Source organism: Molossus molossus, unplaced genomic scaffold, assembly GCF_014108415.1.
Source record: "Molossus molossus isolate mMolMol1 unplaced genomic scaffold, mMolMol1.p scaffold_m16_p_29, whole genome shotgun sequence".
Classification (NCBI taxonomy): domain Eukaryota; kingdom Metazoa; phylum Chordata; class Mammalia; order Chiroptera; family Molossidae; genus Molossus; species Molossus molossus.
Genome location: NW_023425365.1, coordinates 2,553,329 through 2,575,384, shown reverse-complemented (window position 1 = coordinate 2,575,384; position 22,056 = coordinate 2,553,329). Strand labels below are relative to the sequence as shown.

At 40.0% G+C, this 22,056-nt stretch overlaps 2 protein-coding genes across 2 annotated transcripts in view; one reads left to right on the top strand and one right to left on the bottom strand.

The window, feature by feature from the left end:
• Positions 1 to 7,150, top strand: part of LOC118641344 (centromere protein P) — a 152,437-nt gene extending 145,287 nt beyond the window's left edge. Inside the window, exon 6 of the mRNA XM_036278485.1 lies at positions 7,126 to 7,150. Coding sequence (XP_036134378.1) covers positions 7,126 to 7,135 — 10 coding nt within the window. The 3' untranslated portion in view covers positions 7,136 to 7,150. The remainder of the gene's footprint in view (positions 1 to 7,125) is intronic.
• The window catches only part of ECM2 (extracellular matrix protein 2), a 43,670-nt gene extending 22,586 nt beyond the window's left edge, over positions 1 to 21,084 (bottom strand). Inside the window, exons 1-4 of the mRNA XM_036278492.1 lie at positions 21,014 to 21,084; positions 7,119 to 7,428; positions 3,002 to 3,190; positions 488 to 1,036 (exon numbers count right to left, since the gene is read on the bottom strand). Of these exons, the coding sequence (XP_036134385.1) occupies positions 488 to 1,036; positions 3,002 to 3,190; positions 7,119 to 7,404 (1,024 nt within the window). The 5' untranslated portion in view covers positions 7,405 to 7,428; positions 21,014 to 21,084. The remainder of the gene's footprint in view (positions 1 to 487; positions 1,037 to 3,001; positions 3,191 to 7,118; positions 7,429 to 21,013) is intronic.
• Positions 21,085 to 22,056: the final 972 nt, after the last annotated feature.

Sequence of the window (22,056 nt, the reverse complement as noted above, 5' to 3'; positions counted from 1 at the left end):
GTCTTACTACATAAAAATTAGACCTCAGTAAAGCTGACTAAGAAAGAAGGTCATGCCTGGCCAGTGTGGTTCAGTGGTTGAGCATTGACCCATGCACCAAGAGGTCGCCGGTTCAATTCCCAGTCAGGGCACATGCCCAGGTTGTGGGCCTGATCCCCAGTGGGGCAGGAGGCAGCCAATCAATGTTCTCTCTCATCGATGTTTCTATCTCTCTCTCCCTCTTCCTTCCTCTCTTGCTAAAATCAACAAAGAAAAAACAAAAGGAAGGTCATGAGAAATCTTGGTTTGATGTGGAAGAATCTGCTTTATACCTAATTATTCTGTAGTAAACAACGACCTCTTCTGCAAAGTTTATGTGTTTGAAGATTGTGAAAATAGTCTGTTTGGAGTCCATTTACATAATTATATTAAAATATAACATTCGTAGAGTAATGGGAACTATTTACTTTTTAAAGCACAAAATAAAACAGACATCAGCATCTCTTACCCGCAAGCTCCAGGCTTGTTATCTCGGGTGCTGTTATTGGTGGTATCTGTATGAGGTCAGCGCCGTTGCAGCTGATGGTCCTGTAGGACAGAGCGCAACTGCTTGGCAGAGGTGGCACACCTCTGGGAGGAGCAGGGCCTGGGAGTCGAGATGGCACACTGAACACATCCTCTTCCTCCTCCTCCTCCTCCTCTTCCTCCTCCTCCTCCTCTTCCTTCCTTGCTGTGTTTTCATGTTGATGGGCCTGCCTGCTCTCCTCTCCAGGTCTCTGCTCTGCCCCCTCTCTGCTCTGCCCCTCATTAGGAAGTCTTCCCCCATCTCCAGGTCCACGGATCTTTTTCTTTTGCTCCCTATCTTCATTTTCTTTTATTTCATCTTCAGCCTCCTCAGATTGAAGTTCCTCTTTTCTCAATGCTGGATCCTTTTTCACCTGAGGAGGTGGCCTTTTTTCTGGAAGTAAATTAGTAGGTTTTCTTTGTTCTGAAGAATCACCAGAAAATTCAGTTCTGTCATTAATTACTCTGCCACTGAGCAGCAAGTAGGAGGCCACTGACCATGCAAGGCGTAGGCAGCAGCAACACGTTATGATATTAATAAAAGGAAGAATCATAGCGAAAATGAGGTTAATAAATATTATTCCCTCCAGGTATTTGAGTGCAGTTTAAACATGAATTGCATCTTGAAATTTTTGCTTGAGTCATTTTAATAGTAGCTATTTCTATTCTGTAAGATCTATTTTATTGAAGACAATTTTTATTTTGCCTGAGTTTTTACTTTTTTCTTTACTCAAGTATCATGCTACCTGGTAGCCAAAGAGGGAATAATATTGCCACACATGATGCACAATGGTAAGCAGTCCTGTTGTGAGATTGCAACATAGTCACTAGATGTGACAACTTTCTAACAGTATCTGTTTAGTTAATTCGGGTTCTTGATCATGCAAGACTGTGTACACTATCAGACATAAAAAAGTTAAACAGATGTATATTTTACTTGCTTATGATAGTGAAATTGGCTTTTGTTTATAGGTATATTATTTTTGTCCAATTTTTTTTTTTTTTTTTTTTTTGCCTCATGAGTCCAAAAGCGTCCTTTGATAGAAAGTTCTTTTTTTCTTCCAGACTCTACTTAAATCATTTTTGCTTCTTCAGACTTATGGAAAACATCAGGACTTGATTAACCTAGAGATACGCACAAGGGTACTTTTTATTACTCCATGATGATGACAGCAGAGAAAGTATAGAGCAGGAAGGTCATCTAAAGTGAGGCATACGGGACTAACACCACACTTTAGACTTAACCCTGGATGCAGAATTCTAGGAAGGGGTGAGCTCAGTGTATAGGTTTTCTTCCATCACAATATATAAATGTATTTAATTGTCTCCTTGCTTTTATTTAATACTAATCATAAATCACCCCAAAAAGAACTCAGAAAAGATAATTATTTGAAGGATTACTTGAGATTTCAATTTAGTATGTATTATAAAGTGTTTGAGTTATTATTATTTTTTTCCCACATTTCTGGCCGAAAATACAAAAGGAGAATAGGAAAACATCAGCAGAAGGAAACAAGCTATCATATTAAAACATTTAAAATCCTTCCTGTATATCCAAGTTTGTTTTTCCAAAATAACCACAGCATTTTAAGAATAATTCAACTCCTTTGAAAAATGTTTGAGAATTTCTGAATTTTTCCATTATAATTTTTCCATTGTGTCTCATTCCCAAGGAGTCAGTTTTATTAAACAGTTTTATTTCTTAACATTTTAAAAGTCATAATGCCTTAGTAAAATAGTTGGTAGTGTCCACCAAAATACAATTCCTAAATATTCTACAGTTCTTCCTGGCAGATACCTACCTTGATCACAGACAAGAAAAAGCAACCCAGCCCCTTCCTATCAACCATCTAACATGTTTGTTTATTTCATAAGACATTGGCTAGACTCTTAGAGGAAGCCTGGGCCTCCCTCCGGAGGACTCCATCCCACCAGGCGTGAGCCACAGACCTCGCAGTGTGATCTTCCTGTGCACAGCGGTCCCACAAGAGCTCGGCTCTGCTCCAGACAGACTGGAGAGGGGGGTTCTCTTCTCTCTAGATGCAAACCGTCTCTCCCTTTGTCTACCATGAGCTCTTCGTCTTCCTTTGGGGTAATAGTCATGCCTACATCGAGTTGGATAAGTGAAGCGATGCATGCAGGGAACTCAGCAGAGCCCTTATGCATACCGACAGCACAGGGCTGCTGGCGGCTGTAAGCTCTACCACTGTGTTTCCAAAGTTTGGAGTCCAGTGTGGGATGTGATCTGGTGCAGGTTTGCTCATTCTGCTAGAGCTAGAACTGTGCCGCCAACATCTTTTATGTCTGTCCCCCAGCATACATTCCCCAAGGAAGTTCTGTGTTTATCATAATTGTGCCAATATCTTAAGTACTCTGATGTCTAGTTTATCATTTGTAGAAATAAAAACAAGTGGAAGTTAAGGACTTGTGAAATTTTGTTTTGGCTAAATATTTGTACCGGTATCAGAGCAGACTGGGCAGCATTCTCCCTCAGGCGTAACTGTCCGCGGGCAGGTCTGAGGCTGGCACAGGGTTTCGTCACAGAGCACCCTTCCGTTTGAGCAGAGGCAGGTGGTGCAGGGCTCAGGGGACCACATGGCTGTGTGGTACATGGTCATTCCATTCACCACGCAGTGTCCCTTCTTTCCTGGAGAGAACGTGAGACATGTCAGTTACCAGCACTGTGGATAGAATCGGGACCCACTAGAAGAGCATTCTGTGTGCATTCACGCTGAGGGTGGGACGCCCTGTACATGTGGCCCTTTGAAAGGCCTTTCATGTGCTTCCCTCTCAGCCTCTCTCACTTAGGTTCTGCAGTGACCTCTTCATGGTAACTTGACTTTGAATCATGCTTTTGTTCTGTATCTGTCAGGATGGCTACGTTATGCAGCAGTGGATATGTGGATATGTCAGCTAAGCCATTTGCTGATTCAAATGTTAGAGGGAATATTTTTCTTCTGACCCTAGAGTCATTCCTAATAACTCTCAATCTAGTAACTCACCACTGTCCCCAAATTACACCCTGAAATGAGCTCTCACATGGGTCCTGTCCTTTCCTTCACCACTGACCATCCAGCCCCACCCAGCTCTCATTTGGACACTTGGAGTAGACTGATCCCACCCATTCAGTTCCTCCCATAGAAAAAAATAGGTTCATGTAAGTTGCTTCCTGATTAGCAAAGTACTATATTCTATCAAAATTCCAAGAGCCTTTTTTTTTCAGAAATGGAAAAGATGATTTTCAGATTCATATGGAATTACAAAGGGCCCTGGATAGCCAAAAAAAAATCTTGTGGGGGAAATGGAGAACTCACTCTTAGAAATTTCAAAAGTTACTATAAAACTACAATAATCAGCTTGTGGCAGTGTGGTGTAAGGATAAACATATAGACCAATGGAACACTGAGGGTCCAGAAATAAATTTATACCTATGGCCAAATGATTTTTGACAAGAGTGCCAAGTAGGGAAAAAAATAGTCTCTTCAGCAGATGGTGCTGGGACAATTGGATGTCCACATGCAAAAGAATGAAGTGGTCTCCTACCGCATACCCCATGTAAGAATTAACTCAAAATGGATCAAAAACCTAAATATAAAAGCTAAAACTACTGATGGACACTTGGGCTGTTTCCAGATCTTAGCGATTGTAAATAGTGCTGCTACAAACATGGGGGTACATATATTCTTTGTGATTGGTGTTTTATGCTTCTTAGGGTATATTCCTAGAAGTAGGATCACTGGGTCAGATGGAAGATCAATTTTTAATTTTTTGAGGTGACACCATATTGTTTTCCATAGTGGCTGCACCAATCTGCATTCCCACCAGCAGTGCACTAGAGTCCCCTTTTCTCCACACCCTCGCCAACACTTGTTGTTTGATGATTTGTTGACGGTGGTCATTCTGACAGGTTTGAGGTGATACCTCATTGTTGTTTTGATTTGCATCTCTCTGATGATTTGTGATGATGAGCATTTCTTCATATGTTTCTTAGCCATTTGTATGGAAACAGCCCAAGTGTCCATCAGTAGACGAATGGATCAAAAAGCTGTAGTACATATACACAATGGAGTACTACGCAGCGGTAAGAAAGAAAGATCTCTTATCCTTTGAGACTACATGGAGGGACCTTGAAAGTATCATCCTAAGTGAAACAAGCCAAACAGAGAAAGACAAATTTCATATGATCTCACTTATTTGTGGAATATAATGAACATAACAGTTTGAGGAATGGGGTAGTCCCAGAGACGCGGAAGTGGGGTACAGACTGACAATCCCCTAAAAAGTGGGGAGGTGGGGGAGGGATGAACCACAGAACTTACACGCATGTATGCATGAACAGTGGACATGGACAACAATCTGGGGAAGGGGCAGGGAGGGAGGGCGAGGGGGGAATCAGTGGGGGGAAAAAAGGAGAAACATCTGTAACAAAATTAATCAATAAAAATATTTAATAAAATAAAATAAAATAAAGCTAAAACTATAATATTCAGAAGAACACATAGTTATAAATCTCCGTGACCTTGGATTTTTAGATATGATTACAAAAGCACAAGCAACAAAAAATAGATAAATTGGACTTTATCAATATTAAAATGTTGATGTATCAAAGGACATGATCAAGAAAGTAAAAGGACAGCGTATACAAGGCGAGAGAATATTTACGAATCATATCTTATAAAGGCCTAATATCCACAGTATACATAAAGATCTCTTATAACAACAACAGAAGACAACCCAATTAAAAATGGGCAAAAGTCTTGCGGAGACGGTTCTCAGAAGAAGATATAAATGGACGACAAGCACCTAAACAGATGTTCAGTATCATTCATCATTAGAGAAATACACAGTAAGATACCACTTCACATCCACAAGAATGGCTATATTTTTAAACACGGAAAATAACAAATGTTGACCAGGATACAGAGAAATTGGAATCTAGAACATTGCTGGTGGGTATGTAAAATGGTGTGTGTCACCTTTGTGGAAAACATTTGGTGGTTCCTCAATAGATTTAACAGAATTGCCATATGGCCCAGCTCCTAAGTACCCCATATTCCACTTGTAGGCATATACCCAAGAAGACTGGAAACTGGAGTTCAAATAGAAACTTGATCACAAGCATTCATGGCTGTGCTGTTCACAGTGGCCAGAAGTTAGAAACAGCCCAAATGTTCATCATCAGATGAATGAATAACCAAAATGTGGTCTAGCTATATAATAGGGGTGAAGTACTGACAACATGCTACATGGACGAACCTTGAAATCATTATACTGAGTGAAAGAAGCCAGGCACAGAAGGCTGCATGTTGTATAACTCCTTTTGTATGAGGTATCCAGAATAAGGAAACGTTAAGGAGAGATTAGTAGCTTCCAAGGGGGCGGGAGGGAAGGTTAGGGAGAAATGGGGAGTTTCCTTTTGGTTAGAAACTAGATACGATCATTGTTACACAATACCACTGAATTATTCACTTTATAATATTGAAATGGTAAGTTTTATATTATTTGTATTTAGCTACAGTTTTTGTTTGTTTGTTTGTTTGTTTGTTTTTTTAATGCCGTAAGACCACTAGAAGACATTTTAGGACAATTGAGAAATGTTTAGTGTACATCTGTGCACTTTTATGCAAACTTATCTGTATTATATATTTTTAAACAGATTTGAGGTCACAATATGTCTAATACTTTCAATCTTTTTATTTTCTATAGCTTGCGTATCTTGCCTCTTAACTAGGGAAACTGACCTCCTCATGCTTTAGCAGTTGGGAGATACAGTATTATTATACCTTTTTAGATTTCCCTGACTTTTCTCCCAATCATGCTGAAAATGTGATCTAAGTTATATATTTTCATGGAAATGTTATGTTATTTCTGTTAAATTTATAGAAATACCATATAGAAGCATTTGGTTTTCTTGAGACAGTATATGAAGTATTGGGCACAGAATATTATGTGGTGATATTTTCTTTTGTCTTTCAAAAGTTTTATGTAATGGTAACATATATATAATATAATTGCTTTTGTATTCCACATCTGTGTACATGTGGACAACTAAATAGTAGTTCTTACAAATGCCTTGTTGGAATATTTGGCAGAATTTCCAATCTTTTTAACTTTTAAAAATTCAGTAATCTAGTTTACATGAAGTAAAATAGCTTAACTCCATTTTCTGTTGAAAAAAATTTTATTGAAAATATTTAATAGCCATGTGTTGTAGAATTATCTGAATTGTTTATTTCTGTATCTTAGATGATATATCATTATAAGTGAAACTGAAGTTTACGAATTTATATGTATATTATCTGTTATGATTACAGCTATTTAAAATACATGACATAGTAAACAGGCTACAAAGAAATAAAACAAAATAGTAACTATGGTTTAATAAGTACACTTGTAGTCTAACTTAAGTATTTTGTCTGTTTTATAATAATTTTATAAGTGGGTTCTATGAATGTTTTAAAAAATTAATTGAAAATTTATCTTTGTAGATTAAGCCAAAAGATAAGTTTAATTTTTAAAATTATCTTCGTGGAGGTTCCTTTTTTCTTCCTCTCTCTCTAGAACTGTTTTCTTACCTTGTAGCACATTGTAGCTTGATTCTATGCCAGGAAAACCTAGAAAGGATTCAAACTTCTCCTCCGAGCTGTAATCAAAGTTAACCATGGGATGTGTGGCTGCTGGTGTCACCACCACCGTTCGCTGGGCTCCAAGCTGTCTACTGGATCTGTGGTTGGGTGAGGAACTTTTCTTCAGTCTATAATACATCTTCCTCCTTTGCTTCCTGGGGGTTTCATCATTTTGTCCAAAGTCCATTTGAAGAACGATAAACAGAAAAACACAAAACAAACTTCCACACTTCATGTTTGCTTTTTCACCATTTAGTTTCTAGAATGAGAAAGAAACAATTTCTGAGTTAATGGTGACCAAATTGTTACCTCTGAAAACCGGCCAATAATGGCCTGTACTCTTCAGCAGCAAGTCTTTGAGAAGTAACACATATGCTATCTGGGCTCTATGCCATAGTATCACTGCCAAATCAGAATTTAGAATTTTTCTGTCAGAATCGAAGAACTTCTAGTATCTTTACCTGCAGACTAGGTGTGAGTAGGCTTGTTTATGGAGCACCAGATGGTAAACACCTTAGGCTTTACAGGTCGCATGTTCTCTGTTCTAACCCCCACTGGGCCCCAGGCAACACAAAAGCAGACGCTTGCACCCGGGTAGGTGTGACTGCACCAGTGAAATGCTGTCCCCCTCAATGGCGCCGGACTTGGTGCCTGGGCCTAGGTTTGCTGGCCCTTCCCTGGACCTCTGTGTTGTCAGCTTTCAGAGGTTGCTCAGGAGGTTTCCTGCCACCTGTCTGCCAAGTCACTTTGTGACTGACGTTATCTGCATTCTCCCAGCTTGTCTATTTTATTCTCTGTTCTCTACCTTTATCATTTTCTTTGTTGGGGGAGGTGACATCATTGCACTATATAAAAATAACAGTAGCCCTGGCCAGTTTGGCTAAGTGGTTATTAGAGTGTCAGCCTGCAGACCAAGGAGTTGTGGGTTCGGTTCTGGTCAAAGGCACATACCTTGGTTGTGTTTTGGCCCCCAGCCCTGGCCGGGGTCATGCAGGAGGCAACCAGCCAATGTGTCTCTCTCACATCGATGTCTTTCTCTCTCTCTTCCTCCCACTCTATCTGAAGATAAATAGAAAAATATCCTCGGGTGAGGATTTAAAACATAAATAACAGTAGACTAGCATCAATTATAAAGAGGTAAGAGGGACAGAGAGTGGCTCTTAATCGACTGGTCTCAGAGCAGCACAGGGCCCTGCACCGGGCAGAGCTGGAAAACATATCTGAAAAACACTTCAGTGCTCGTGGTGGGAAAGACCACTTGTGATGGTAGCACTGTCATCAGACAGGATGGTCCAGGCTCTCTGAAGTCAGGTATAAGGACAGGTAAAGAGAAACCCTTCAAAGGCGATCACAGGGAGGCTTTGTTGAAGAACCACCTGGCTGTGTGCTCTGACCTGCAGTCAGTTTTGTTTTTTTTTAAGATTTTTTTTCCCCCTCACTTGAGGACATTTTTCCATTTTTTTTGTTCAGATAGAGTGGGAGGGAGAGAGAGACAAACTTCGATGTGAAAGGGACACATCGAGTGGTTGCCACCGGCATGACCCAACTAGGGCCGGGGACAAACTGCAACCGAGGTACGTGCCCTTAGCAGGAACTGAACCCAGGTCTCTCCGGACCGCAAGCCGACGCTCTAACCGCTGAACCAAACTGGCCGGAGCACCGCAGTCAGTTCTTCACCAGAAGGTTCGTACAGGGTCCGTCACCCGTCTGAGTGTAGAGCCGGTGTCCCTGTCCTCACCGCTGCCTGGCAGGTCTTCTTTTGCTGCTCTTGCCCAGCTCCCTCTTTGTCAGTGCTCTGAGATCACTGCCCTGTCCACACAGCCAGGGTGTACGGAGCAGGGTCTGAAATCTCAGTGATCCTCAGGGCGGAGGATCCTTGAAGTGGCAGCTTTGTTCAGGGAGGAAATTTACCCTGCTCCTCACAGACCTGCCTTGATCATCTCTGTCAGCCAGAACAAAACTGCTGTATTTCAGCGAACAGCACTCTGGCTGGTGATGGGCAGGGATGGCAAAGGTTCAAGGTGATGTTGCGTCCAGAGAGGAAGCTTCAGACTGCAACGGAGGGACTTTGAAGGTTCAGAGGGCCAATAGTGGCCACAGAGTCTGTCAACCAGCAATCTTGTTGGGACCTTTGGAAAGGTCCAGGAGACCCTCCAAGCCCATGCCTCAGCCTTCCTGTATGACAGTGACCTGCCGACATTTAGATGCTCCTGTCTTCCAGGTCTGCTTCAAAGCGCCTGCGAAAGCTGTGGTGATGGACCCCAAGGTCATCCGAATGCAAGACTGTGCCCTGGGGCAAAGCAGGCCTTCTCTATCACATTGCCTGCCTCTCACATGTATACAAAGTGGGGGTGACCATTGTCATGTCCAGCCAAATACTGTGATCTTCTCTCAGTAGAATGATTATAATGATTATAGCAAACACAGGGTTGCCACCCTGGGTTCTTTGCCTGGGTGCAAATGTCATTCAGTGGCATATTTTTGACATTCTGCCATCACCTAGAGGTTAAGAACATGAGTTCTCTTTTGTGGAGGGGTTATTCTAGCATTACCAGGCTTCTTGCCAGTTGGACAACTAGTAACAAGAGTGCATCTGTGAAGTAGCAACTGCAGGAGAAGCTGAAGGTTGGTTCCGGGTTACTTCCTGGAGAACCCATCAGCCATTACACCACTTTTGTAATTAAACTTATCAAATCTGACTTTCTTCCAGTCACGATGGAGTATCAGACCACATATACCTTCCCACCTAAAACATCTGAAAACTGGACAAAATATCTAATACAACATTTTGAAACATTAGCCATGGAACAGCAGAAGACAGGGACTGCCGAGAGAAGGGGCAAAGTCCAAAGTGAGCCCCTGCTTACTGCCTGGAGGTAGTCCCTTCCTAGACTGCAGCCCAGGGAGGGGGCCCAGGCTGAGCCCCACAGCCTCCTTTCATTGAAAAGACGGTTTCAGGGTAGAGCACACAGCGGTAAGAGCTTCCAGAGAAAGCCTTCCAGAGACCCCAAGTTCTCACCGAATGCTGAGGAGCACACTGGTATGAGTAAACTCCTCGACACTAGAGAAACAACTACCATGAAGGGAAAGTCCCTGAGGCATGGATAGGCGGGGCAGAGTTTGCGTGCCCACCAGTCAGAAGGGAAACCGGTACTTCCCAGCGTATCAGGCAGAGTTCTCAGCACACTGGCTCAGCAGAGAAACCTCTCACCCTAAACCAACAGCTGTTCTGATCCCATGTCACCAAACTAAATAAGCCTTTCTGAAAGAACACCACATGCAGTGATTTAACCATGTCCGAGAACACCTCACAGTGCTTGAGAATCCAGTGAAAGCTTACCAGGCACACAAGCAGGAAGAGTCGGCCCAAAATGATAACAAAATTCCATCTATTGAGATCAATCCAAAAATGGTTCAACTGACATGATTGCTAAGTAGGTTACTAAAAGTTGTTATAACTATATTCATATTTTCAAGAAGGTAGAGGAAAGATATTTGAAAAGATTTCAAATCAAACAAGATTAAAACTATAATGTGAGAGATAAAAACTACACTATAAGGGATGAATAGCACATTAGATATAGAAAAAATTGATGATCTTGAAAACGTGGTCATAGAAATTATCCAAAATGAAACACACACACACACAAAAGACAAAAACTTCAAGCAGATCAGTATATGTCCAATTTCAATCCCCAAAGGACTAGGGAGGCACAAAACATTTAGATATAAAGAAATGAAGTCCAGTCACTTTTCAAGTTTGATGAAAATGATAAATCCACATGTCCAAGCTCAGTAAACTCCAAACATAAGAAATATGAAAAACATACCAAATTATTATGATTTTCAAAGTGCCTTAAAACCAGAGAAAAAGACACAAAATTACGAATAAAGATAGACTTCTCATCAGAAACAGCACAAAGCTATGAATAAAGACAGACTTCTCATCAGAAAAACACACAAAGTTATGAATAAAGAGAGACTTCTCATCAGAAAAGCACAAAGTCACGAAGAGAGACTTCTCATCAGAATAAAGACACAAAGTTATGAATAAAGAGAAGCTTCTCATCAGAAAAGCACAAAGTTACAAATAAAGACAGACTTATCAGATAAAGACACAAAGTTACGAATAAAGACAGACTTCTCATCAGAAACAGTACTTACTGCCAGAAGACAGTGGGACAGTATCTTTAAGGAACTGAAAACAATAAAAAAAAAACTGACTATTTCATATACTCAACTCTTTAACAGTTACATTAACACAAGACTACTGTATTAAGTAGAAAATATATAACAATAGGAGCAAAGAGAGGGAAGTAGGAAATGTACACATATGTTGTAAGGAGCATTGTTTTATGGACTGAGAGGTCCCGGTTCAATTCCAGTAAGGCCACATGCCCAGGCTGTGGGCTCGATTCCCAGTAGGGGTTGTGTAGGAGGCAGCCAATTGATATTTCTGTCTCTTTCTTTTCTCTCTAAAAAATCAATAATAATAATAATAATATATTTTATTTTATTTATTTATTTTTTTTTTTTAATCCTCACCCGAGGATATTTTTCCATTTTTTTTGTACAGATAGAGTGGGAGGGAGAGAGAGGAAGGGAGAGAGAGAGAGAAACATCAACGTGAAGGGACACATCGAGTGGCTGCCACCCACACGACCAACCAGGGCCGGGGACAAACTGCAACCGAAGTACGTGCCCTTAGCGGGAACTGAACCAGGGTCTCTCCGGACCGCAGGCCGACGCTCTAACCGCTGAGCCAAACCGGCCAGGGCAATAATAATGTATTTTAAATAGTTTATAGCAAATGTTTGCCAGCCATAGTTTATAGCAGTGCTTCTGGGCTAGGGATGGTTTTGCCCCCGGGGGCACATTTGGCAATGTCTGGATACATTTTTAGTAGTCACAATTCAGAGGGGTGTTGCAGGTATCCATGGGTAGGAGCCAGGGATGCTGCTAAATGTCTCACAGTGCACAGGACAGCCAGCAAAAAGTGCCATTTGTGCCAAGATCCAGAAACTTTGGTTTGGAGAAGTAAAGAGTTACTGAAGGTTTTTAATCAAGGCAGTCAGATGTTGCTTATAGGCAGAATCCAGTGAATTATAACTAGATGGGGTTAGTTATAAACATTTCTACAGGGTAACCTCTTTCTCAAGATTTTCCCCTAATTCCAAGATATTCTTTCATTTCATCTGTTTGCAAGCCTCATACTTTGCCCAGGTAGTCAGAAGCACATATTCCTTGATTTGTGATTCCACTTTCAGCATATATTTCTGCTGTGCTCAGGTGGTGCTGTTGTTTCTTGGCATTGCACGTCACTTAGGACAGTGCTTTACTGTGCAGAACTCGGATTTTGAATGAATCTCTGAAGTCATGTACTTTTCCTGTAACGGGGAATTCCTCGTGTTCCACGTTTAGACAGCTGTATGAGAAAGGTCTTCCTTGGGTTGAGCTACACTTTGTTGTCCACATGATAGCCCATAAGAGGTTTACAGGTAAAAGCCATATTCACACAGTTTCTCACTCCTGAGTTTGTCATCTTTTATCTGAATCCTTCTTAAGGCCCTTCGTAGTTCTAATGCATACACATTCTGGTTTTTTGTTTGTTTTGTAAGAGACTGTTAAATAAAATAGCACTGCCCTTAAAAAAACAAGATGTGGCCCTGGGCGGTATGGCTCAGCGGTTAGAGCGTCAGCCCGGAATTGAACCCTGGAGAGACCCGGGTTCAATTCCTGCTAAGGGCATGTACCTCGGTTGCAGTTTGTCCCAGGCCCCGGTTGGGGTTGTGTGGGTGGCAACCAGTCAATGTGTCTCTCTCACATTGATGTTTCTCTCTCTCTCTTCCTCCCTCTCTCCCTCTCACTCTATGAATGCAAAAACTGTCCTCAGGTGAGGATTAAAAAAAAAAAAAAAAAAAAACAAGATGTGTTTAAATTTATAAAATATAGTATATATTTTTAAAAATTAAAAATGACATGCATGTGTATAAGGCATAAAAGAAAAGTCGCCTTAAACATAATTCATAGTTTAGTACAAGGGTAGGCACAGTTTTTCTTCAAGGTCCAGAGAGTAAATAATTTTTACTTTGCTGGCCAACAGTCTCTGTTAAAACTACTCAACATTGCTATTATTGTAGCCCATAGTAGCCATAGAAGGTAAGTACATGGGTGGGCATAACAGTGTTCTGATGGCTCTTTATTTAAAAAAAACAAAGAAGATTTGGCCTGGGGCCATAGTTTCCTAACCCCTATTTCAGTGTGTCTTTCATGACCCCTTCCTAAACATGTTTTTAAACACGAATGAAATTGTTTGATATATATTATGCTACAATCTATTTTATTTCCACTCAGTAATAAACTGTGGATATATGGACATATGCAAGGTGGGGCAAAAGTAGGTTTGCAGTTGTAAGTACATGAAACCGTTTATTTTTATATTCTTATTATTTGTTAATGTATTATTTTCCATACAAACAACTGTAAACCTACAAACAACTGTAAACCCCACCCTGTATATCAGCGTATATAAATCCATTGGGTCTATACACTATATTTGAATAGACAATTTGGTAATGGATATTTAATTTTTCCATTTTTTTGCTATTACAAACATTCTTGCACATATGTCTTCTGGAAGTAGTTTTAATTTTAAATAAAAAACAATATAGTAGAGCTTTCATTGTTTTTGAACCATATTACCCCTTGGGTTCATTTTTGGATATAGTTTAATATTCATAAATCACTTTGGTCATATTTACTGACATATTTTGAGGCTATGTTTTAGGTATATGCAAATTTATACTTGTTATATTTTTCTGGTGCTTTATCATTAGGTACTTTCTGTATCTCTAGTTGTACTTTTTGTCATAATATCTATTTTGTCTAGTAATGTAGCTTTCTCTTGATTATGTCTACTTAATATATTTTTGCATCATTTTGTTTTGTTTTCTAAAGTCTTATATCTCAATATACTTTCTATTAGCACATCATTTTTTTTTTTTTTTTTTTTTTGGTACGTGCCTCTAGCAGGAACCGAACCTGGGATGCTCTGGTCTGCAGGCCAATGCTCCAACCACTGAGCCAAACCAGCCAGGGCAGCACATCATTTTTAATGCAATCTAACAACCTTTTTCTTCTCATTGGTCTATTTATATTTATTGTAACAGTGATATATTTCTGTTTAAATCTGTTTTCTGACTATTTGCTTTCTATTTATCCTTCCTTCTATTCTTGCTTGCTTTTTAAAAATTGATTACTTATTTTTGTTATTGCTAATCCTCACCCAAGGATATTTTTCCATTGATTTTTAGATAGAGTGGAAGCAGGGGAGAGAGAGAGAGAGAGAGAGAGAGAGAGAGAGAGAGAGAGAGAGAGGTGAGAGACACACTGATTGGTTGCCTCTTACAAGACCCGGTCTGGGGCCAGGGATCAAACCTGCAATCCAGGTATGTGCCCTTGATCGGAGGGAGTTGAAATTGTGACCCTTTGGTCTGCAGGCCAACAGCACTCTAACCACTGAGCACAACCGGTCAGGGCGATTACTTATTTTTTATTATTACGTTAGCAGTTATACACTTTTCACCACCCAGTTCTTTGTACAGGTTACCACACACATACTTGACTTATGAAGTCTAATACAAATTAGTATCTTCACCTTTTCTTGTACAATGCAAAGTCCAGGGCACCTTTAATGTCATCCTGGTACATATGCTGCTTTTGTCATATATCTTCTTTACATATGTTAAACCCTCAAAAGATGATTATTATTATTGTTTTATATTAAAAATTTATTTCTATGAAGTTCTCCCAGCCGTGGCACTATTAACATTTGGGTTGGAGAATTCTTTTTTGTTGGGCACTGGCTTTTCTTTACTTAGTAGCATCCCTGGCCTCAAGCCAATGGACACCGCTAACACCTTCCCTTCAGTTATGACAACCAAAAATATCTACAGACATTACCACATGTATCCTAGGGTATGGCGGAAATAATCCTGTCCCCAGATGAAAACCACTAATTTAGATTTACCCACACCTTTATCCTTTTTGTTTCTCTTTATTCCTCCTAGCATCCTCAGTCTTGCTATTAGGATTATTTTATTTTATTTTATTTTTTTTAATCCTCACCCGAGGACATTTTTCCATTTTTTGTTCAGATAGAGTGGGAAGGAGAGAGAGAAAGAGAGAGAGAGAGAGAGAGAGAGAGAAACATCAACGTGAAAGGGACACATCGAGTGGTTGCCACCCACACAACCCAACCAGGGCCGGGGACAAACTGCAACCGAGTTACATGCCCTTAGCGGGAACCGAACCCAGGTCTCTCCAGACCGCAGGCCAATGCTCTAACCGCTGAGCCAAATCGGCCAGGGCAGGATTATTTTATTTTTGATTGACAAACATTTTTAATTCTTTTAGTGCAGGACGACTGATGACCAATTCCCTTTTTGTTTATCTGAAAATGTTTATATTTCATTTACTCTGAAAGGCTGTATTCTCCAGTTACAAAATTCTAGGTTGCCAGGTGTTTTTGTTCAGCATTTTGAAGATTCATTTCAATGTCTTTTTGTTTCTGTAGTTTCTATTAAGTAGTAATCTGTCAATCTAATTATTTCTCTTTTCAAAGTAACCTTTTTCCTGGCTACTTTTAAGATGTTCTCTTTGGCTTTGGTTTTCAGCTACTTTACTTTGTTGTACAGATTTTTTTGTTTTGTTTTGTTTTATCCTCACCCAAGGACATTTTTTACCATTTTTTGTTCAGATAGAGTGGGAGGGAGAAAGAGGAAGAGAGAGAGAGAGAGAGAGAGAGAGAAACATCGACGTGAAAGGGACACATCAAGTGGCTGCCACCCGCACCACCAACCAGGGCCAGGGACAAACTGCAACCGAGTTACATGCCCTTAGTGGGAATCGAACCCGGGTCTCTCTGGCCGACGCTCTAACCGCTGAACAGGGCTGATTTTTTTGTTTTTATCCTGTTTGAGATTCATAGCCCTTTTGAACCTGCAGCCTCATATTCATCTAATTAGGAATTTTCTAAGCCCTTATCTCTTCAAATAATACTGTCTTGCTTCTTGTCTCTTATTTTAGAACTACAATTACATGTATGACAGTTTTCTTTTGTCTTGTTGGTTTGGGTTTATTTATTTATTTATTTATTTCTCAACTACAGTTGACACTCAATATTATATTTGTTTTACGTGTACAGCATAGTTTGACATTTATTTAACTTATGAAGTGAGCACTCTGATAAGTCTGGTACCCACCTGACACTATACATAGTTACTACAATATTACTATATTTTCCTTGCTGTACTTTACATCCCCGTGACTATTCTTTAACTGCCAGTTTGTATATCTTAACCCTTTCACCTTTTTTACCCAGCCTCCCAGCCCTCCAAACCCCCTTCCATCTAACAACCATCAGTTTGTTTTCTGTGTCTATAAGTTTGTTTCTGTTTTTGTTCATTTCTTATTATGTCTTTAATGTCTCTTTCCCTGTCTTGTATTTTTCATCCTTTTGAGACTCTGATTCATCCTGATTCTTCTTTTAATGTGTCTTTCAGTTCACTAATTATCTCTTCAACTGTGGTTTATCTACTGTTAAATCCACTCCTTATTTCTGTTGTGTGGTTTGTTTTTTAGTTCTTTTAGTTTTTTGAGTTTTTGGCTGTACTGGAATTTTCAGTCTTGTTTATGTTTTGGGACATATTTATCACATTTTTTAAAGTTTGTGTCTGAAGACTCCATTTTCTAGATCCTCATATGTGTAATTCTATAGTCTGTATTTCTCTAGATCTTTAGTCATGTTGTTCTATTTGTATGCCTAATGACTTTTGATTGAGTGCTAGACATTGTATATGAAAAATTATGAAAATTGTGAAGCCTAGGATAATGTATTCTTTATCCCAGAAGGATTTACATCTTCTTTGGGCATGAGGCTAAGGACACAACCAATTATCTAGTGACTTGAAGCACTTTGTGTCCCAAGCCAAGCCTGGTGATCTCACTGACATCACTTTTCCCGCCACCTTTCTGCTTGGCCTTTTCCTTGAGTTTGTTTCTCTCTTGCCTAATGAGGCTGTTTTAAAGCTACATACCAAGTTTCTTTGGGATCTGCAGATGACCGCAGAAGGAAAGCTGTTCCAAACCTTGGGGTTTCAGTCCTATTCCCTGTGCTCACCCTGTTAGTCTTCTATGCTGTCTAGTTATTCTCAGCCTGTCAGTCAGTCTGGATTGCCTAGCCTGCCATTAATAGAAGTGGAAGTTCCCCCAGATTCATTTTATTTCCTGCTTAAATATAGCCACATCTTAAAAGAGAATGTAAGTTGTAAAAAGTTTGAATTCTCATATGTCAGATAATATTCTGTTTAGTTGTAAATAGAATTATTTCAAAATCATTTTCCTTCAATACTTTACAGCTATTATTTCATTAGTTTCTTTGTGTTGTTGTTGTTGATCCTCACCTGAGGATATTTTTCCATTGATTTTTAGAGTGGAAGGGAGGGAGGGGACGAGAGAGAGAGAGAGAGAGAGAGAGAGACATGAGTGTGAGAGAGACAAATCAATTGGTTGCCTCCTGCACGACCCCCGTGGGGGCCAGCATCAAACCTACAACCCAGGTACATGCCCTTGACCAGAAATGGAACCTGTGACCCTTCATTCTGCAAGCTGATGCACTAACTGCTGAACCAAACCTGCCAAGGCTTCATTAGTTTCTTATATTTAGTAGTATTAGTAAGACCTTTAACTTGAATCTGATTTTCACCTCTTCCTAATAAATCTTATTTTCCCTCCTTCTGTAGAAGTTTTTGTCATATTTTTGATTTATCTTTAATATTTAGAAGTTTTACTGTAATGTATAGGGCTATGGGTTGTTTGTTTTTTAATTTATCCTTCTTAAGTTCTTTTAATCTAACTTTTTTTTCCTACACAAACTCTCTTACTGGTTTTCTCCCACACTCCCTTATTTTCCTGTCTTGGAAGGACTCCTCACAGTTTCTGTCTCAGCAGTTCTGCTTCTTATTTTCTAATGTAGCTACATACTCATGTGTGTATTTGTTTGTAATACATCCTCTGTTATTTCTAGGAATCTGGTGAGAGGAGAAGAGGTTGTAAAACATGCTCTTTACTGTCTTGAATCTCAGTCATTCCTTTTATAACTTAATCGAACAAAATCATGTTCCTCTAGTCAGGTTGCCCTTGGATCATATTCTGATGTGCTGCCACTAAGGTATCTTTATGTCAGCTAACTTCAGCATTGCAGCCTTTGTTCAGTGTATAAGTACCTTACTTACTGCAGTCATTCTAAAATCTTTACTGTATGAAACTCCACAAAAGGAAGACAAAGAACCCAATTAAAAAATGGGCAGAGGAACTAAATAGACACCTCTCCAAACAGGACATACAAATGGCTAAGAGACATATGAAGAAATGCTCATCATCACTAATCATCAGAGAGATGCAAATTAAAACAACAATGAGGTATTACCTCACACCTGTCAGAATGGCCGCCATCAACAAATCATCAAACAACAAGTGTTGGCGAGGGTGTGGAGAAAAGGGGACTCTAGTACACTGCTGGTGGGAATGCAGACTGGTGCAGCCACTATGGAAAACAATATGGTGTTACCTCAAAAAATTAAAAATTGAACTTCCATTTGATCCAGTGATCCCACTTCTAGGAATATACCCTAAGAAGCCTGAAACACCAGTCAGAAAGAATATATGTACCCCCATGTTTGTAGCAGCACTATTTACAATAGCTAAGATTTGGAAACAGCCCAAGTGTCCATCAGTAGACGAATGGTTCAAAAAGCTGTGGTACATATACACAATGGAGTACTACGCAGCTGTAAGAAAGAAAGATCTCTTATCCTTTGAGACTACATGGAGGGACCTGGAAAGTATCATCCTAAGTGAAACAAGCCAAACAGAGAAAAACAAGTATCATATGATCTCGCTTATTTGTGGAATATAATGACCATAACAGTCTGAGGAATGGGGTAGTCCCAGAGACATGGAAGTGGGGTACAGACTGACAGTCCCCAGAAAAGGGGATGGTGGGGGAGAGATAAACCACAGAACTTATATGCATGTATGCATGAACAGTGGACATGGACAACAAACTGGGGACAGGGCAGGGAGGGAAGGGAAGGGGGGAATCAGTGGGGGAAAAAAGGAGAAACATCTGTAACAAAAATTAATTAATAAAAAATAAATATATTAAAATAAATAAATAAATGAAAAATAAAGTGTTTCATTAGATCCTGAAAAAATAAAAAAATAAAAAATAAAATCTTTACTGTATGAAATAGCATTAGAACAACTTTTTATAACTTAGTTTTAGAAAAACTAACATGCAAAATGCAAGGAAGGAGCAAACCCCTTAGCTTATTGTCAGCTAAAACTGTAGAACTGAGCCCAGTGTGGCTCAGTGGTTGAGCATTGACCCTGCACCAAGAGGTCGCCGGTTCAATTCCTGGTCAGGGCACATGCCCAGGTTGTGGGCCCGATACCCAGTGGGGGGCGTGCAGGAGGTGACCAGTTGATGTTGTCTCTCATCAATGTTTCTATCTGTATCTCTCTCTTCCCTTCTTCTCTCTAAAATCCATAAAGGAAAAAAATTTTTTTAAATAAATAAAATTGTAGAAGTGAATTTAGAGAGCAAGCCAAAAAGACTGGAAAGGAATAAGAAGAACAGCAGGGGAAAGCTTGGGAACAGTTGGACTGTGAGATGGGCGACAATGTGCTGAGGGGCAGGGCAGGTGGGCTCTGATGGGCAGCATAGACTCGAAGTGTTCCTGCTTTGACTGTTTTATGTGTAGACTCTCCTGTGGTGGGTAAGAGTTACAGGGAGCTGAGCCCTGGATGTGAGGGCCAGGGATAAACTCCCAAGGGAGTGTCGGATGTCCTGATGTCCCTGGGCCTCCTGTGAGCACTCACTCCCCAGGGTGCCTGAGCTCACACCCCTCCCAGTTCCCCAGACTGGGAGCCCTCTACTTTAGGCTTTCTTTTTTCCCCTAGATTGGCCTACTTTTACCACTCCAGAAATCTAAATAGATATGTACAGAAATAAATTTTCAGAGCTATCTTAACTTTAACAAAATCAAAATCTAAGTAGTCTCATTGAAATGTTTAAGTAATTTTCATGAAATGGCCTCTCAATGCTAGTTATATAATTCCTGCCTAGCCTGTTATTGTCAATGATTTCTAGAATTTTGCATTGCATTTAATATGTAATAAGCAACTTTGCTATCGAGTTAATATGTTTCTAGAGGTAAAATGTTATGATACTCTAATCACAGTGGGTATTATTTTGATCAGGCAAATTCCTCTGGCACTTACTGTGTTTATTCCCAACATTAAATACCATCTATAAATTTTGGTTAACTTACGATTTTTCTCCTGAAAGTTTTTCATCACTCTTAGTAAGCTTTTAAAATATCACATTTAGAATTTTAAAGTTCTGCATGAAACCAGGAGAGGCCTATTTATTACTCCATAGGCTTAAAATGAAAAGAGTTTTAATTAATCCCTTATGTTCTTTTAGGACTTAAAAATAGAGAAAGAAAAAATTTTAAACTCACTTATCCTTCTATTGAGCACATAATTCTATTTAAACATTTAAAAATATATTTAATCCCAGTTCCGTAAAGTTTGAAATGCTTGGGAAGTTTTCATCCTGATAAAGACAAGTAAACAGAATAATGCACATTTTAAACTTTAAAAATCTATTAGTAAGAGCTAATTTCCTCAAGTGTTAAACATATTTACAACATGAAACACCCAAATATTAAAACCATTCCACATGCTGTAGCAGAAACTTAAAACAGAAAACTTTTTACCTGGGAATCTACACACTAAGTAGGTTTTGCTTGGTGTCATTTACGTCTCCTGCAGAAAACGAAACAAACCAGAGCTTTCTTTAAAACAAAGAACAGAGGGAGTGTTGAAAAATGTTAACTGACTTCTTAGTGAAATCTAAAATAACTGCATCCCTTGGGCATAAATGCCTTTCCGTTCTTTGTGCAGAAAATCAGCCAAGACCGTAACCAGGGAACATGGTTACCAAGGGAAATATTTTCTCTGTCACAGGGAAGTGGAAAGCAGCAGCGGGGAAAACATGAGTCTGTAGGCTGAGGAGGTGAAGTTGGAGACACAGCGAGACTTGATGAAGAAGTCTGCTTTTCATAGACTGTGGGCGTCAACATCTGTCCGTGCCTGTGCAGTGCCCTTGGGTGCTGTCAGACTGCAGGGGGCCCTCTGCTATTGAGTGCGAGGTCTCCTCCGTGCCTGCGCAGCTCCCCCAGGTGCTGTCAGACTGCAGGGGGCCCTCTGCTATTGAGTGCCAGGGCTCGTGCTCTCTCCTCCCTCCTCTGCGGCTGCACAGTGCTGGCCTTGGGACTGGATCACTTTCTGCCTTGAGCCACAGCAGGAGGGTGTGTAGGGAGCTGTGCAGAGTCCGACTGCTCTGGCAGGTGGTTGTGCACTTTGGCCTGAGTCCTGCGTGTGCAGGCGGCAGGTCAGATCAGGAAGGGGACTCAGGCCCACACCACTGCTCACTGTTTCTGACTGAAGATTGTTCTTCTGTCCAACAGGGCTGATAATACCCACCTCTCAAATTTGTGTGCAAATAAATGAATAACATATATAAAGTGCCTGTCATAGACTAGGTAATGATAGAAGACCTATTTTGTCAATTCTTACTATTTTACCTCATGGGTTCAAATTATTTGACAAGAGAAAAGCAACATTTTTGTTTTCCCGAAATCTTGTAATTGCCTAGACAGATCAAGTCAAGGTGCTGGATTAAGCATGTGAGCCACCCAAATTCCTAAAAATTATGCAAGCTACATTTGTTTATTAAAATTTAATACTGCAATGCAAA